At 42.9% G+C, this 18,264-nt stretch overlaps 1 protein-coding gene across 1 annotated transcript in view; it reads left to right on the top strand.

The window, feature by feature from the left end:
- The window catches only part of LOC115113122 (tau-tubulin kinase 1-like), a 34,342-nt gene that overhangs the window by 12,158 nt on the left and 3,920 nt on the right, over nt 1-18,264 (top strand). Inside the window, 3 exon segments of the mRNA XM_029640382.2 lie at nt 1,160-1,364; nt 1,753-1,934; nt 10,480-11,029. Coding sequence (XP_029496242.2) covers nt 1,160-1,364; nt 1,753-1,934; nt 10,480-11,029 — 937 coding nt within the window.

The following is an 18,264-nucleotide window of genomic DNA, read 5'->3' as shown; positions in this document are numbered from 1 at the left end:
CCCCCCTCAGGAAATTAAAAATATTTGGCATGTGTCCTCAGATCCTCAAAAGGTTCTACAGCTGCACCATCGAGAGCATCCTAACTGGTTGCATCACTGCCTGGAATGTCAACTGCTCAGCCTCCGACCGCAAGGCACTACATAGGGGAGTGCATACGGACCAGTACATCACTGGGGCAAAGCTGCCTGCCATCCAAGACCTTAATACCAGGTGGTGTCAGAGGAAGGCCCTAAATATTCAAAGACTCCAGCCACCCAAGTCATAGACTGTTCTCTCTGCTACCGCATGTCAAGCAGTACCAGAGCGCCAAGTCTAAGTCCAAGAGGCTTCTAAACAGCTTCTACCTCCAAGCCATAAGACTCCTGAACATCTAATCAAATGGTTACCCAGACTATTTGCATTGCACCCCCCCCCCCCTTTTTGCACCGCTGATACTCTCTGTTGTTATCATTTATGCATAGTCACTTTAATAACTCTACGTACATGTACATTTTACCTCAATTACCTCAACTAACCTGTGCCCCCGCACATTGACTCTGTACCAGTACCCCCCCTGTATATAGTCTCGCTATTGTTATTTTACTGCTGCTCTTTAGTTACTTGTTACTTTTTATTTCTTCTTCTTATTTGTATTTTACATTCTTTATAACTGTATTGTTGGTTTGGGGCTCGTAAGTAAGCATTTCACTGTAAGGTTCACTGTTGTATTCGGCACATGTGACTAATAAAAAATGTGATTTGATTTGATTTGAACAGTGTATCCACTACTTATCAACCAGATTAAACAGCAGAAAGGAATTCAAATGGGATCACACTTAAGAACATTTTGGACACATTAATATGAAATATTAAAACATCCAGCTAGCCAAGAGATTGTACAATTCCCATTACCTGTAGCCTAATTTACATTAAAAAATCAGGAACAGATAGTCCAATGCCTTGTTGTGATAATTCATTCAGGATTAGAATGCAACTATGAGAATTTGTAGCACACTGTTTGCATTTGAAGTGGTACAGGATATTTTCGACAACACAAATCTATTTCATCGCCTCGTTGTTTTGTAAAAGAGAATGTGTTCTCAATAACTTACCTGGTTAAATAAAGGCAATCAATAAACAAATAGTAAAAATGTCAGTGTATGTTCTGTGCTTTCCCAGGGTGGTGAACGTGACTCTGATTCCTGGGGAGCTGCCGAGGGAGAACACAGATGACGTTCTACAAGATGAGCACCTGAGTGACCAGGAGAATGCTCCACCTGCAGTACCTAGCAGGCCTTGCGAGGGGACACGACCCCAGGCGGAAGGCGAGGCGTGGAACGACACCGACTTCAACCGCAACCAACTCAGGATCAGCATCAGCAAGGTACAGAAGGGACCATCTAATACATCCTCTGTGTGTCTCACTTTGGTGATGGCAGCACTGTAAAACATGGCCTTCTTTAAATATACTCAAAGTTAGAAATAAATTAAAAGGGCTAGTTTACTTTCTTGTTGGTTTTCAATTACCATCTATTACATTCAGAGGATATAGACATACCTGGTTGTAGATAGAGCAAGATATATATTTCAGGTACTGTGTTTACCATGAATTTACAGTGCTCAAACATGGTAAAGCAAATAGTAACGCATTTACAGTACAATTCAAGCTGCTATATACCTAGAATTCTTATTTGAAATGAGTCAACAGAATAGGTCTAACTCTTGACAGTGCTTTCTAACAGTGGTAACCCTAGAAACCCTCATTCCCCCAGGGACAGTTGGCTGCGGAGGAGGAGCCTGCTAGAGGGGTGTGTCCTGAGGCCACTGTGGGTGGAGCTCCCCCAGAAATGACTGGTGCTCAGGTCTGCGCTCTGCGGTACCGGAGGATCAACAGCCCAGAGTCAGACCGTCTGTCCGGCGCAGATGGGAGACCAGATGTCTATGATAAACGAGGGTGAGGGCTCTATAGAGTGCAGACAAGTTATAATACACTTTTGTGCAGATGTATACTTTCTGTACACCATACATGCATGAAATTGATTTTATAAAGACCTTTTTGCATCAGCACCAGCCTCAAATCAAATCAAATCTCATTTGTCACAAACGCCGAATATAACAGGTAGACCTTACATTGAAATGCTTACTTACCAACAATGCAATTTTAAGATTTTTTTTATTTTTAAAGTAAGTGATAAGAGTAATAAATAATTAAAGAGCAACAGTAAATAACAATAGTGGAGCTATATGCAGGGCGTACCGGTATTGAGGTAATATGTACATGTAGGTAGAGTTATTAATGTGACTATGCATATATAATAACAGAGAGTAGCAGCGGTGTAGAAGAGGGGGATGGGGCAATGCAAATAGTCTGGGTAGCCATTTGATTAGCTGTTCAGGAGTCTTATGGCTTGGGGGTAGAAGCTGTTTAGAAGCCTCTTGGACCTAGACTTGGCTCTCTAGTACCGCTTGCCGTGCGGAAGCAGAGAGAAGAGTCTATGACTAGGATGGCTGGAGTCTTTGACAATTTTTAGGTCCTTCCTTTGACACCGCCTGGTATAGAGGTCCTGGGTTGCAATAATCTTGGCCCCGGTGATGTACGCACTATTCCCGGTAGTGCCTTGCGGCCGAGCAGTTGCCATACCAGGCAGGGATCTCAATGGTGCAGCTGTTAAACCTTTTGAGGATCCATGCCAAATCTTTTCAGTCTCCTGGGGTGGAATAGGTTTTGTCGTGCCCTCTTCATGACTGTCTTGGTGTGCTTGGACCATGTTAGTTTGTTGGTAATGTGGACACCAAGGAACTTGAAGCTCTCAACCTGCTCCACTACAGCCCTGTCCATGAGAATGAAGGTGTGCTCAGTCCTCCTTTTCCTGTTGTCCACAATCATCTCCTTATTGTCTTGATCATGTTGATTGAGAGGTTGTTGTCCTGGCACCACACGGTCCTCCCTATTTTTTTAAATTGTATTTTACTTTTATTTAACTAGGCAAGTCAGTTAAGAATACATTCTTATTTTCAATGACTGCCTAGGGTCAATGGGTTATCTGCCTTGTTCAGGGGGCAGAATGACAGATTTTTACCTTGTCTGCTCGGGGATTCGATCTTCCAACCTTTCGGTTACTAGTCCAACGCTCTAACCACTAGGCTACCTGCCGCCCATGTGTCGGTGGTCAGGCCTACCCCTTTTGTGTCATCAGCAATCTTAATGATGGTGTTGGATTCATGCCTGGCCGTGCAGTCATGAGTCAATCAATCAATGTGTTTTTAAAGCCCTTTTTACATCAGCCGATGTCACAAAGTGCTATATAGAAACTCAGCCTAAAACCTTAAACAGCAAGCAATGCAGATGTAGAAGCACGGTGGTTAAAAAAAACTCCCTAGAAAGGCAGGAACCTAGAAATAAGCCTAGAAAGGAACCAGGCTCTGAGGGGTGGCCAGTCCTCTTTTGGCTGTGCCGGGTGGAGATTATAACAGTACATGGTCAAGATGTTCAAATGTTCATAGATGATCAGCAAGGTCAAATAATAATAATCACAGTGGTTGTAGAGAGTGCAACAGGTCAGCACCTCAGGAGTAAATATCAGTTGGCTTTTCATAGCCGATCATTCAGAGTTAGAGACAGCAGGTGCAGTAGAGAGAGTTGAAAACATCAGGTCCGGAACAAGGTAGCACGTCTTGGGAATAGGTCAGGGTTCCATAGCCGCAGGCAGAACAGTTGAAACTGGAGCAGCAGCACAACCAGGTGGACTGGGGACAGCAAGGAGTCATCAGGCCAGGTAGTCCTGAGGCATGGTCCTAGGGCTCAGGTCCTCCGAGAGAAGAGAAAGCGAGAGAGAGAATCAGAGGGACCATACTTAAATTCACACAGGATACCGGATAAGACAGGAGAAATACTCCAGATATAACAGACTGACACTAGCCCCCGGACACATAATTTCTGGAGGCTGAGACAGGAGGGGTCTGGAGACACTGTGGCCCGTCCTACTATATCCCCCGGACAGGGCCAAAGCATAGCACCCACACCACTACAGGGATCTTCAACCACCAACTTACTACCCTGAGACAAGGCCGAGTAGCTCACGAAGATCTCCGCCACGGCACGAACCCGAATGGCGCCAACCCAGACAGGAAGATCACGTCAGAGATCAGCCCCCATAATAGGGTAAGAGGCAGAGAATCCCAGTGAAGAGAGAGGAACTAGCCAGGCAGAGACAGCAAAGGTGGTTCGTCGCTCCAGTGCCTTTCCGTTCACCTTCACACCCCTGGGCCAGACTACACTCAGTCATAGGACCTACTGAAGAAATGAGTCTTCAATAAAGACTTAAAGGTCGAGACCGAGTCTTCGTCTCTCACATGGATAGGCAGACCATTACATAAAAACGTAGCTCTATAGGAGAAAGCCCTGCCTCCAGAAATTCTAGGGACAATAAGGAGGCCTGCGTCTTGTGACCGTAGCGTACGTGTAGGTATGTACAGCAGGACCAAATAGGAAAGATAGATGGGAGCAAGCCCATGTAATGCTTTGTAGGTTAGCAGTAAAACCCTAATATGATCACATTTTTTGCCTCTAGTCAAGATTTTAGCAGTCGTGTTTAGCACAAACTGAAGTTTATTTAGTGCTTTTTCCGGGTAGCCGGAGAGCAAAGCATTGCTGTAGTCTAATCTAGAAGTGACAAAAGCATAGATTAATTTTTCTGCATAATTTTTGGGCAGAAGGTTTCTGATTTTTGCAATGTTTACTTCGATGGAAAAAAGCTGTCCTTGAAACAATTTTGATATGTTCGTCAAAAGAGAGATCAGGGTTCAGAGAAACGCCAAGGTCCTTTACAGTTGTATTTGTGATGACTGTACAACCATCAAGATTACTTGTCAGATTCAACAGAAGATCTCTTTGTTTCTTGGGACCAAGAACTAGCATCTCTGTTTGTACGAGTTTAAAAGAAAAACATTTGCCGCCATCCACTTCCTTATGTCTGAAACGCAGGCTTCCAGGGGGGGGCAATTTTGGGTCTTCACCATGTTTCATTGAAATGTACAGCTGTGTATTGTACAGGGAGTACAGGATCGGACTGAGCACGCACCCCTGAGGGCCCCCGTGTTGAGGATCACTGTGGTGGATGTGTTGTTACCTACCCTTACCACCTGGGGGCGGCCCATCAGGAAGTCTAGGATCCAGTTGCAGAGGGAGGTGTTTAGTCCCTGGGTCCTTAGCTTAGTGATGAGCTTTGAGGGCATTATGGTGTTGAACGCTGAGCTGTAGTCAATGAATAGCATTCTCACATAGGTCTTGCTTTTGTCCAGGTGGGAAAGGGCAGTGTGGAGTGCAATAGAGATAGCATCATCTGTGGATATGTTGGTGTGGTATGCAAATTGAAGTGGGTCTAGGGTTTCTGGGATAATGGTGTTGATGTGAGTCATGACCAGCCTTTCAAAGCATTTCATTGCTACAGACGTGAGTGCTACAGGTCGGTAGTCATTTAGGCAGGTTGCCTTAGTGTTCTTGGGCATAGGGACTATGGTGGTCTGCTTGAAACATGTTGGTATTACAGACTCGGACAGGGAGAGGTTGAAAATGTCAGTGACACTTGCCAGTTGGTCAGCGCATGCTCGGAGTACACGTCCTGGTAATCCGTCTGGCCCTGCGGCCTTGTGACTGTTGACCTGTTTAAAGGTCTTACTCACATCGACTGCAGAGAGCGTGTTCACACAGTCGTCTGGAACAGCTGATGCTGTCATGCATGTTTCAGTGTTACTTAACTCAAGGCGAGCATAGAAGTTATTTAGCTCGTCTGGCAGGCTCATGTCACTGTGCAGCTCTCGGCTGTGCCTCCCTTTGTAGTCTGTAATAGTTTGCATGCCCTCCCACATCCGACGAGTGTTGGAGCCGGTGTAGTACTTATTATCTTAGTCCTGTATTGATGCTTGGCCTGTTTGATGGTTCGTCGGAGAGAATAGCGGGGTTTCTTATAAGCTTCCAGGTTAGAGTCCCACTCCTTGAACGCAGCAGCTCCTTGAAAGCGGCAGCTTAAACCCCAAAGAGCAAACAATTCAGAGGCAGAAACACAGTGGCTAAGACACACCCCTGAAACGCAGGAACCTAGAAAGAAAGCTAGAGAGGAACCAGGCACAGAAGGGTGGCCTGTCCTCTTCTGGCTGTACCGGTGGAGATTTAAGAGTACATGTGACCATTAAGGCCAGATCGTTTTTTCAAAATGTTAAAACGTTCATTGATGACCAGCATGGTCAGATTAGTAACCATGATGGCTATAGAGCAGCCATGCTCAACAGGCGGTCCGGATCCGGGCCCGGAATGGGGTCAATACGGACCGCAGGTCCCGACACAGAAGAAGAGAGATGTAGTGGGAGAATGCATTAGATAACAGTACACCAGATAAGACAAGCTGACCCTATCCCCCTGGCACATACAAGCTATTGCAGCATAACTACTGGGGACTGAGACATGGGTCAGGAGACACTGTGGCCCCGTACAACATCACCCCTGGACAGGGCCAACCAGGAAGGAGTTAACCCCAACCACTCTTCCAAAGCTCAGCCCCCACACCACTTAAACCTAGAACCCCCTGACCTTTCAGCCTATAAGGACCCACTAGAGAACGTTGCCGGTCTTCCTCTTTAGCATATGCATCAGATGCATATAAATCTGCAAGATGCAGCAAACCTTATATTTGTGTAAATATAGTGCATTTGGAAAGTATTTAGACCCCTTGACTTTTTCCACATTTTGTTCCCCCAAATCAATCTACACACAATACCCCATAATCACAATACCCCATAATGACAAAGCAAAAGCAGGTTTTTAGATTTTTTTGCAAATGTATAAAAAATAAAAAGCTGAAATATCACATTTACATCAGTATACAGATCCTTTACTCAATACTTTCTTGAAGCAACTTTGGTAGCGATTACAGCCTCGAGTCTTCATGGGAATGACCCTACAAGCTTGGCACATCTGTATTTGGGGAGTTTCTCCCATTCTTCTCTGCAGATCCTCTCAAACTCTGTCAGGTTGGATGGGGAGCGTCACTGCACAGCTATTTTCAGGTCTCTCCAGAGATGTTTGATCGGGTTCAAGTCCGGGCTCTGGCTGGGCCACTCAAGGACATTCAGACACTTGTCCCGATGCCACTCCTGCATTGTCTTGGCTGTGTGCTTAGGGGCGTTGTCCTGTTGGGAGGTGAACCTTCACCCCAGTCTGAGGTCCTCAGTGCTCTGGATCAGGTTTTCTTCAGGGATCTCTCTGTACTTTGCTCAATTCATCTTTCCCTCGATCCTAACTAGATTCCCAGTCCCTGCCGCTGTAAAACATCCCCACAGCATGATGCTGCCACCACCATGCTTCACCATAGGGATGGTGTCAGGTTTCCTCCAGAAGTGACACATGAAATTCAGGCCAAAGAGTTCAATCTTGGTTTCATCAGACCAGAGAATATTTTTTCTCATAGTCTGAAAGTCTGTAGGTGCCTTTTGGCAAACTCCAAGCGGGCTGTCATGTGCCTTTTACTGAGGAGTGGCTTCCTTCCGGCCACTCTACCATAAAGGCCTGATTGGTGGAGTGCTGCAGAGATGGTTGTCCTTCTGGAATGTTCTCTCATCTCCACAGAGGAACTCTGGAGCTTTGTCAGAGTGACCATCGGGTTCTTGGTCACCTCCCTGACCAAGGCAGTTCCCGGTTGTTCAGTTTGACCAGGCGGCCAGCTCAAGGAAGAGTTTTGGAGGTTCCAAACTTCTTTTGATTGAAGAATGATGGAGGCCACTGTGTTCTTGCGGACCTTCAATGCTGCAAAAATATTTTGGTATCCTTCCCCAGATCTGTGCCTCGACACAATCCTGTCTCTGAGCTGTACGGACAATTCCTTCGACCTCATGGGTTGGTTTTTGCTCTTACATGCACTGTCAACTGTGGGACCATATACACAGGTGTGTGCCTTTCCAAATCATGTCCAATCAATTCAATTTATCGTAGTTGGACTCCAATCAAGTTATAGAAACATCTCAAGGATGATCAATGGAAACAGGATGAATCGGAGCTTAATTTCGATTCTCTTAGCAAAGGGTCTGAATACATATTTAAATAAGGTATTTCTGTTTAGTTTTTTAATACATTTGCCCCCAAAAATGAAAAACCTGTTTTCGCTTTGTGATTATGGGGTATTGTGTGTAGATTGAAGATTATATATATTTTTTAAGTCAAGGGGTCTGAATAATTTTCAAATGCACTGTTTATAAAAAATATATATATATAAAAAAAATATATATAGTTATTTGTTTAGATAGAGTCAGGGATATGTTTTGTGTAAGTCTACAAAGTCCTAGAAAAAGCGTAGGCCTATAGCCTATTTTAGTTTCCCTTACAATAAAAACATTACAGTGTAATCAATTTGATCAGCTTTATTTGCAGATTCGATTAGTAATAGAGTTATAGTAATAGAGTTATAGTAATTCATAAAGTCCAGTTACAGCTGGACTTTAATAAAAATACAACCAGCCAGGTGCACAGGTGAAATGATTTACTGTATTCCTGAACAAAAGCACTAGTGCATAAACAACTAAAATATGAATTGCATAAATAAATAGCATATTTTAAGTTTATTATGTTACTAGTTTTTGCTTAGAAGCCAGATCAATGCTTCCATGCGAATGCATGGACAGCATGGATATTCTTGGAAAATGTGAAATTTGGAAATAGAGCTGGAACTCTTGAATTATGAGTTATTTGACAAAGGTATGTGTAATAGAAACTGCAGAATATTCTCTTTCTAACATGCTGACCACACCGCTTGCTCTGCGTGAGCATGGCAAAATAAAATGTACACATATATGTTATTCAATCTTTGCACTCACACTGCTCGCGTGCGTCAATGAGCATCTGCGTAGCCAGGCGCTAAAATAGAACTTGGTTTTATTTGTGACGCGCTGAAAGTCCCGGCTCTCCCATCTCCTCCTTGGTTTTTAGAAGCATATAGCCACGTGGGTGATTGAAAGATAACTGAGGTCCACACTCCAGTCCAGAGTTGGTAGTACAGTTGTAATCCACCTTAAAGTTGGTTGCCAACCGCAATATAAAGACCAAAGAAGAAGAAGCCTGAAGGAGGATAGATTACTAGAATCAAACTTCCCCTTTATTCTGTGGATTAATTGTTGGAGAAGAGGACCTTGTGCATTTCAGGTAAAATAACAACCCAATGTTTATATCCCAAAAGAAATTACCTAGCAACAGCAAGCTAGCCAGCTAAATTGCCATAAATGTTTAATGCTTTTCGACCTCTCCCCAAATTAATATAGTTGGTTGAGTTCATTTTTTATATTTCAACCTGTGTGTCCTGATCGCGTCTGGTGTGGGTGAAGAAAATCAAGATGCGCGCGATGTCCGTGGGCGGTCTGATCAGCATGTAATACTAAATAGAAATCACAATGTTTTACCTGCATGTGACTCTGAAGGAGGATTTGATTAAGTGATGCTCCTTTACATGCATCTGTTAATTACAAGATGCGCCCATCTCTTAATGTACAATTTAACAACTGATAGGCCTAATATTGTCACTCATTACATTATTGTCAATATAATCTTGTCTATAGGTTAAGTCTTATGTGTGAAATTAGCTTCGGCATAGTTTTGGTATAGTTTAGGTGTAGTGTTGATGTGCAGGCTGACTGGCATCGTTTCTTTCCCGCTCATCAAGTTGGATGCAGTCAAGGATATGTTTTTCATTATTCTAAAGTCCCAAAGCAGCAGTTTTCGTTTCCCTTACAATACATTTGATTAGTAATAGAGTTATAGTAAATAAAACAGTTCTGTAACAGCTTCCTTTTACAAATTAAAATGTAAAAGTATCAACCCGCAAGGCGTGCGGTCAAATTATTAACATGAGCGCCAACATAGATAAATAAGCATAACACAAACTCATCGTTACACTATTGTTGTTTTAAATTAAAACGCCCTCTTCACCCTCCTTATCATTCAGTTAGGCCTAATTCAGATTCAGTTGTGAAGTAAGGTGCACAATTAAATCGCCCATTCATCAGTTTGGTCATTCATACAGTGAGGAAAGAGAAGCATTAGCATCTGGCTGGGTACCAGCGTCTTACAGCACATGGTCTTGGCGGATTGAGTTAGGAATAGGTGTGGTAAAACAGGTAAAAAGGCTCCAAATACATTTCTGTTTGTGATTTTAAAAGTCTGACAAATTAGCAGTGTAAAATACAAACATTTAGGAAAAGTCAGGGAAGGAGCAGGACATAGTTTTTTTGGGGGTGATTCTTTTATTTATTTACAAAATTAAATTAAAATTAAAAGGCGGTTCTAGTGTTAAGGGATGTGAACAGACCACTAATTTACTACCCTGAGACAATGTTGAGTATAACCCAGGAAGATCTTCCCCACCTACTCACACACACACACACACACACACACACTGAAAACGCAACACACAGTCAAGTTACCAAGATTTTGGACAGTGATTTTTTTGTCTCCCCACCAGGTCTCGTATGGACATCCTGGGATCCCCGTCCCGCTACGTACACTCCTCCCAGCCGGCCCAGATGCACTCCCTGGAGGGAGGAGGTGGGGACCGGCAGGGTGGCGGTGGGAGACCAGGCCAGGAGGTCTCCGTTGCCTCCGCGGCTGACCCCGAGGCCCACAGTAACGCCTTCATCCGGTCTGTACCACTCGCCGAGGAGGAAGACTTTGACAGCAAGGAGTGGGTGATCATTGACAAGGAGACTGAGCTCCAGGACTTCCTGGGTCTCCTGGGCCCGGGTGCCGAGCCCACCACCTCGGGGCCCACCACCGATGAGGAGCCCGAGGAGCTGAAGCCCCTGGATGAACTGGAGGAACGGAGGAGGTTACGGGGAGCTGTAGGTGGAGAGGTGGTGGTGAGGCCTAAGATGCGAGCAGGAGGCATAGTGGCACTTCCAGAAGGGGAGGGGTCTAATGGGGCTAGTCCTGGACACTCGGGTTATCACACTCTGCCTCATAGCCGTGGACAAAGACCACGGCCACAGTCGGAGCACTTTGGAGCTCAAGGACAGGTAAGATCAAGGGACTGCGGGGTGGAGAATTGGTGTGTGTCTTGGTGTGTGAGTGTGTTTGTATGGGTTGGGGTCCATTTGAACTGAATTGAAATTCTAATTAAATTGAAATGTACTTGGCCACCTGTCTGTCTTCGTCTGCATCTGTGTTTGTCTTTCTGCGGGTATATGTCTATGTTATCTTGGGCCGTGGGCCATTTCCTGTTATTTCCTGTGTCGACAATGTAACTGGACACAATTTGAATGAATGGTATACTTATTCTTCATCTTCTCAGCCATTGGTAGTTACTTTTTGAAGGTCAATTTATGTACACCCAGTGTTAATTTGACCAATAACAGTGCATTACATAGCTTACTGTATTTTTGCTTCATCTATCCACTGACTAAAGCCTATAATTACCAAGCTGTCATAAAGTCAATGGATAATGTTTTATTTATACCGGTAGTATTGTATTTAATAAGTCATCCAGTGTGTGCAAGAGGACTGCAGATTCCTATCTCCTATGAAGAATGAATTCCCTCCATCCGGGATACACAGCTGTGCAAGTGAAACACTTCATGAAGCACAGCAGTGTGGAGGAACAGTTATCTGCAATGGTTCAATTCTGGCCATAGTTTTAATAACATTAATTTTGGCAGCTACTGAAATGGGTGGAGCGAACGTTCCTTTGTAGTTTGCTTTTTTTATTGATTTATCCATGATTGTCTCATTGATACAAAGAGTTATTTTGCAAGAGAGACCTGTTCAAGATAGCAACCATTGCAACCATTTTGTGCTGATGATGCAGGATAATGCTGTTGTGTGAATACATGTTCTGATAGAAGATATGTTATGGGTTCAGACGGTAAACTGCTCCAGACAGTTACACAAAAACTGTTTCACAAAACAAGTAGGGATATGTTTCTCCTCTCTCTCCTCTCTCTCAGCGCCAAGTCAATCTCAGCCCCTCGGAAACCCCATTCAATATCTTGCCAGAACAACTTTGGCCCTGTGCCTGCATATCCATATCCAGCGACAGTCGGCAAACGCTGAAATGCTCGAACATCTGTTTTTATCCATTCAAAATAAAACCCAACCCAAACCATTGCGCTTCGTCTCGTTTATCCCTCCCTAAAAAAGAGATTGAAAAAAGAGATCCCTCCCCTTATATTTCTGCTGTATGTGCGTGTGTGTGGTGTGCTCACTACAACATGCACACAGACACACAGAGACTCAGACATTCCCCTGCCAGCAGAGATAGAGAAGAGACGGAGTCTTCTTGGCCACACCCACGCCTGATGCCTTTCTCCTCCACTCTTATTGGTCTTTTTCAGTTGGAGGAGGACAGGCCCCACCCCCACCACTCTTTCCCGAGGCCCAACCAATTGAGGAGATTGGCGTCGTACGTGTTCTCGTCCTCTACCCTGGAGACGGAGCAGTATCCCCATGGTAATTCGGAAGCTGGGGCGTTGATCCAGAGAAGCCGCTCCGCCGAGAGCAGCCCCGCCCGTCTCCCCTCGCGGCGCCACATACCCCTGGTACCCGGCAGCCCCGGGGGGTCGCGGCCCAGACACTCTGTCCTCAACCTGTCCCGACTCCAGATACAACAGATGCTGGCCAAACTAATGAATAAGACGTGATCGGATAAAAAACCCAGTAAGGGTTGTAGCTAGCGTTTTGTGTAATCACATACCACGCTTTTTCCCAAACCACAACAACAATACATTCTGCTCCCTCCTCCACCTCGTCACAGAAATAAACACAATCCTGGCTATATCTAAGTGGACTGGAGGGTTTAACAAAAGGGAATATTACAACAAATATAACTTTTTTATTTATTGTGCAATAAACTGGGGCCGGCCTGTACCCTGTGCTCCAGATAAGCCTGTGGGCCTGTAGACCAGAAGTAGTATGGTCGGGTTTCGTCCTTCTGGAGGGAATGCAGGCAAGGTCACTGGATACGAACCCCAGGCTCCTAAAATGGCCACTCCACGAGGCATACAGCTCAGTGGATATTGTGGATGTGGAGGGAGAGAATAGAGCTGGGAAGATAAACCGAAGATTATCAACACCGACCATAACGATCAGTAATCGCAGGCATTTTGCTGATATTGTTCATTACGATAAGTAGCCTATACTAGAGAAATGTGAAGTTTGAAATGAAATATGTTTGCTAATATGGGTGATTGTATGGAGCGATTTTAATGCCAACAGAGCCAAATTCATAGTTAGAAAATTCATGTAACATGCAACATTGGCTTCAGAAACCGCCAGAAGTTTCTACCACAGAGAGAGTTTGATTCTGTCTGTTCTCCTCTACCTGTCCTGACTGGCAAAGTACCAGGATGTTGTCTATGGTTTTGAATCTGAATTTAGAGAACTGAATTTGAAAACTGAATCTGAGCGCATCTGAGAAGTTGAATATATGAAACTTGGATCTACTTGAAATAATAGTTTGTAAACTTCATACACAGACAATGAATGCAATATTGGAATATCTAAATATTGAATTTGAATATTCAATTAAATTGAAAATGAATTTTAAATATTCATTCAATTCAGTTTAAAATCATGAAATACAAGTTCAATTTATGAATTAAATTATTACATTTGTGCATTACAAATTCAAATATATTCAATTCAAATGCAATATCCTAATACAAATAAAAAATTATGGAATTCAAATACAATTTCTGTTGGCACTGAAATAACTCCATGTGATTGTTAATGGCACCATTGATGGCTACAACCAAGTTAGTAGTAGTAGTCGTTTAAAGAAGAATAAAACAGCTGTGGTGCAATTTTATGTTATAAACTTTTTATCGTTTTTGCATCAATTTAGGCAATTTATCGCAATATGGATTTTTGTCTATATCACCCAGCTTTAAAGAGAGACAGAGGGAGAGATGGGTATTGTGAGAAAAGAGAGAGGAGAGAGAGAGAACGATCCACATGTTTCAAAAACTTGTACACCACAGACACTGTACACTCCACTTTACTGTACACTCCACTTTACTGTACACTCCACTTTACTGTACACTCCACTTTACAGTACACTCCACTTTACAGTACACTCCACTTTACTGTACACTCCACTTTACAGTACACTCCACTTTACAGTACACTCCACTTTACTGTACACTCCACTTTACAGTACACGCCACTTTACTGTACACGCCACTTTACAGTACATTCCACTTTACTGTACACTCCACTTTACTGTACATTCCACTTTACTGTACACTCCACTTTACAGTACATTCCACTTTACTGTACACTCCACTTTACAGTACATTCCACTTTACTGTACACTCCACTTTACAGTACACTCCACTTTACAGTACACTCCACTTTACTGTACACCCCACTTTACAGTACACTCCACTTTACTGTACACTCCACTTTACTGTACACCCCACTTTACAGTACACTCCACTTTACAGTACACTCCACTTTACTGTACACTCCACTTTACTGTACACTGACATTTGTTTTTTCAAAGATGCTGTTTTTATTCTAGTGCTGAGTACTGTAGCTTTGTTAGAGGTAGACTTTTAGGCAAAGAGTTTTCTGCTCATTTCTGCTCTGCCCAGGCTTTCATCTGCACATGCTTAAAGTGCTTTAGGACCGGCTTTTGTGTGTGTGTGTGTGTGTGTATAGGGGGGGATAAGTATTATTCCCCTTCTACTCATTATTATCATCATCACCACAAACACTTTTACCCTCTTCATCACCATGTATTGTTCTTGTTTGATCAAGTTTAAGGTTTTGTTATTTAAAATAACGAAGCATAGCAAAATGTTGAATGGCTATTCCGGATGCTGCTTTATCATAATCAATGTGCCAGGATGTTGAGATGAACAGAGATGGATTCTATATGATTGTTTACTGTCCCTCGATTATGGGTCATTATAGGCAATAGATTCATAGGCAATATATTGATAAGCAATAGATTGATAGGTAATAGATTCCATCATTTTAGTGGAATGCTGCTTTGTCTTACCACATGTAAATGTTTATAACATGTATGTAGAATGCCTATAACATGTCTATAATATTGTATTATTCATATGCACACAAACAATTGCATCTGGTTTTTTTCATGTCAGTTTTGACAGTTTTACCAGTGTTACCAGCAATAATTATTCATTTTTCATAATTTTATAGTTTATAATATTTATTGTTGTCAATCGTTTAATTTCTCTTGCCTTTGATACTGCTGTTTGGACTCTGGATAGAAGACACAGATCTTGTTGCTTCAAGAACATGCCTTCATTTTGCTGCACCAGTCACAACTATAGATTGTGTGAAATGTCCATATTGTCAATATTTGTTGCTCACTTATGTAATTGTTTAAAATGAGGGAATTAAGGACGAAATTCAATTGAACCTGTCCTAGCAATGTTTATGCAATGCTTGTTTACAAACATATCTACTTGTGAGAGGAGTCTACCTGGTAATAGTAGTAGATTTGACTTTTTTACAAAGTAGAACGGAATTTCCGAACTCCTTTAGTAGTAATTGTTTCATGACAGGATAGGAGCAGAAGAAAGGAGACAGCGTAGAGGGAGCAGAAATAGCTCATGCGAGGATCAAACTGGGATCCATTCTGCAGGGGGATGAAGGCCTTCAGTGCATTCGGAAAGTATTCAGACCCCTAGACGTTTTCCACATTCTGTTACATTACAGCCTTATTCTAAAATGTATTAAATAGTTTTTCCCCCTCATAAGTTGACACACAATACCCCATAATGACAAAGCAAAAACTAGTTTTTAGAATTTTTTGCAAATGTATAAAATTTTAAAAACGGAGAATATCACATTTACATAAGCATTCAGACCCTTTACACAGTACTTTGTTGAAACACCTTTGGCAGCAATTACAGCCTCTTGGGTATGATGCTACAAGCTTGGCACACCTATATTGGAGGAGTTTCTCCCATTCGTCTCTGCAGATCCTCTCAAGCTCTGTCAGGTTAGATGGAGAGCGTTGCGGCTCAGCTATTTTCAGGTCTCTCCAGAGATGTTTGATCGGGTTCAAGTGCGGGCTCTGGTTGGGCCACTCAAGGACATTCAGAGACTTGTTCCGAAGCCACTCCTGCATTGTCTTGGCTGTGTGATTAGGGTCGTTGTCCTGTTGGAAGGTGAACCTTTGCCCCAGTTTGAGGTCCTGAGCGCTCTGGAGCAGGTTTTCATCAAGGTTCTCTCTTTAGATTGCTCTGTTCATCTTTCCCTCGATCCTGACTAGTCTCCCAGTCCCGGCCGCTGAAAAATATGTCCACAGTAAGATGTTGTCACCATCATGCTTCACCGTAGCGATGGTGCCAGGTTTCCTTCAGAAGTGACACATGGAATTCAGGTCAAAGAGTTCAATCTTGGTTTCATCATACCAGAGAATCTTGTTTCTCATGGTCTGAGAGTCCTTTAGGAGCCTTTTGGCAAACTCCAAGTGGGATGTTATGTGCCTTTTACTGAGGAGTGGCTTCTGTCTGGCCACTCTAGAAATAAAGTCCTTGTTGGTGAAGTGCTGCAGAGATGGTTGTCCTTCTGGAAGGTTCTTCCATCTACACAAAAACTCTGGAGCTCTGTCAGAGTGACCATTGGGTTCTTGGTCACCTCCCTGACCAAGGCCCTTCTCCCCTGATTTCTCAGTTTGGCCGGGCGGCCAGCTCTAGGAAGAGTCTCTTGGTGGTTCCAAACTTCTTTAATTTAAGAATGATGGAGGTCACTGTGTTTTTGCGGACCTTCAATGCTGCAGACATTTTTTTGGTACCCTTCCAAAGATCTGTGCCTCAACACAATCCTGTCTCGGATCTCTATGGACAAATCCTTGAACCTCATGGCTTGGTTTTTGCTTTGATATGCAGTGTCAACTGTGGGACCTTGTATAGATAGGTGTGCCTTTCCAAATCATGTCCAATCAATTGGATTTACCACAGGTGGACTCCAATCAAGTTGTAGAAACATCTCAAGGATTATCAATGGAAACAGGATGCACCTGAGCTCAATTTCGAGTCTCATAGCAATGGGTCTGAATACTTATGTAAATAACGTTCTTTTTTTTTTTTTTTTTTACATTTGCAAACAAATCTCAAAACCTGTTTTTGCTTTGTTATTATGGGGGTATTGTGTGTAGATTGATGAGGGTTTTTATTTATTTAATCAATTTTAGAATAAGGCTGTAACGTAACAAAGTATGGAAAAAGTGAAGGGGTCTGAATATTTCCTCGAATGCATGGTATATGGTTCCAGAGCAGAGAGTCTCGTCTGCTTGCTTTAGGCCAGTAGTAGTAGGATTTAACCATAGAGATCCAATAAACATTGATTGATGCTCAATGTTAAATTCAAGTCTTCCTTCCATCAAATCTAAGCCAATGTGACGATGAAACTTTGCAAGTAAACTTGGTTGGAGGTACACAACATATTCCCTCCCTCTCATCATGATCCATTTGTATTCTAATTCCTAATTCTATGGATTTAACAGTACCCAACACCGCTCTGTCATTTCATTTGACCGTGGGAAAGGAAGAGCTATGCTACGTAAACAAGACAATGCAGGTTTAATTGAATTGAGTCCATGTAAAGATTGTTATAATGAGCAAAACATATCTTATAATACACTTGCCTTTTTGGTCTTCCATCAATTACACTTTTTCAGAGATCTAATAATGAAACTCACTGAATGTATTTCTCAACCTCTGGTTCAACTCAGTTCTGAGGCTGTATGTATCCAGCATCTCAGAATACAAGTGCTGATCTAAGGTCAGGTACCCCCGTCCATGTAATCTTATTAGTTAGGATTTAAAATGAAAAATATATCCTGGATCAGCACTCCTTATCTGAGACGCTTTGTGAATAGGGGCCCTGATCTCAGGTCAGTTCTCACAATAAACAATAATGGTTGCCACTTTGCTTGAACTATATTTGGTCAAGTCTGATTTGTATGTGATATGTCCCTGTGTATGTTGGTCTAGAGTTGATCTTCTGCACTTTGGTTTATTTCCAAACCAAATAAGGATACTCACGGATCAGGGATGACCTTAGTAGGCTTGGTAACCGTGTGTTAAAAACATGCATGTCAAACATTTTGTTTGGCTGGTAACGTTGAAATGCGTTTTGGGAGTTTTCCTGACGAAGCATTTTCATGTAAAATTACATGCAATCATATACTGTAATGATGCTGCCTGTATTCTGTTGCCCCGGTCTTGTGTGTAGGTCAGAGGAGGCTGGTGGGAGGAGCTACAGGAGGACGGGC

This window comes from Oncorhynchus nerka, linkage group LG28, assembly GCF_034236695.1.
Source record: "Oncorhynchus nerka isolate Pitt River linkage group LG28, Oner_Uvic_2.0, whole genome shotgun sequence".
NCBI classification, from domain to species: Eukaryota; Metazoa; Chordata; class Actinopteri; order Salmoniformes; family Salmonidae; genus Oncorhynchus; species Oncorhynchus nerka.
The sequence above is the reverse complement of the archived record's forward strand: the minus strand, read 5'-3'. Positions and strand labels throughout refer to the sequence as shown.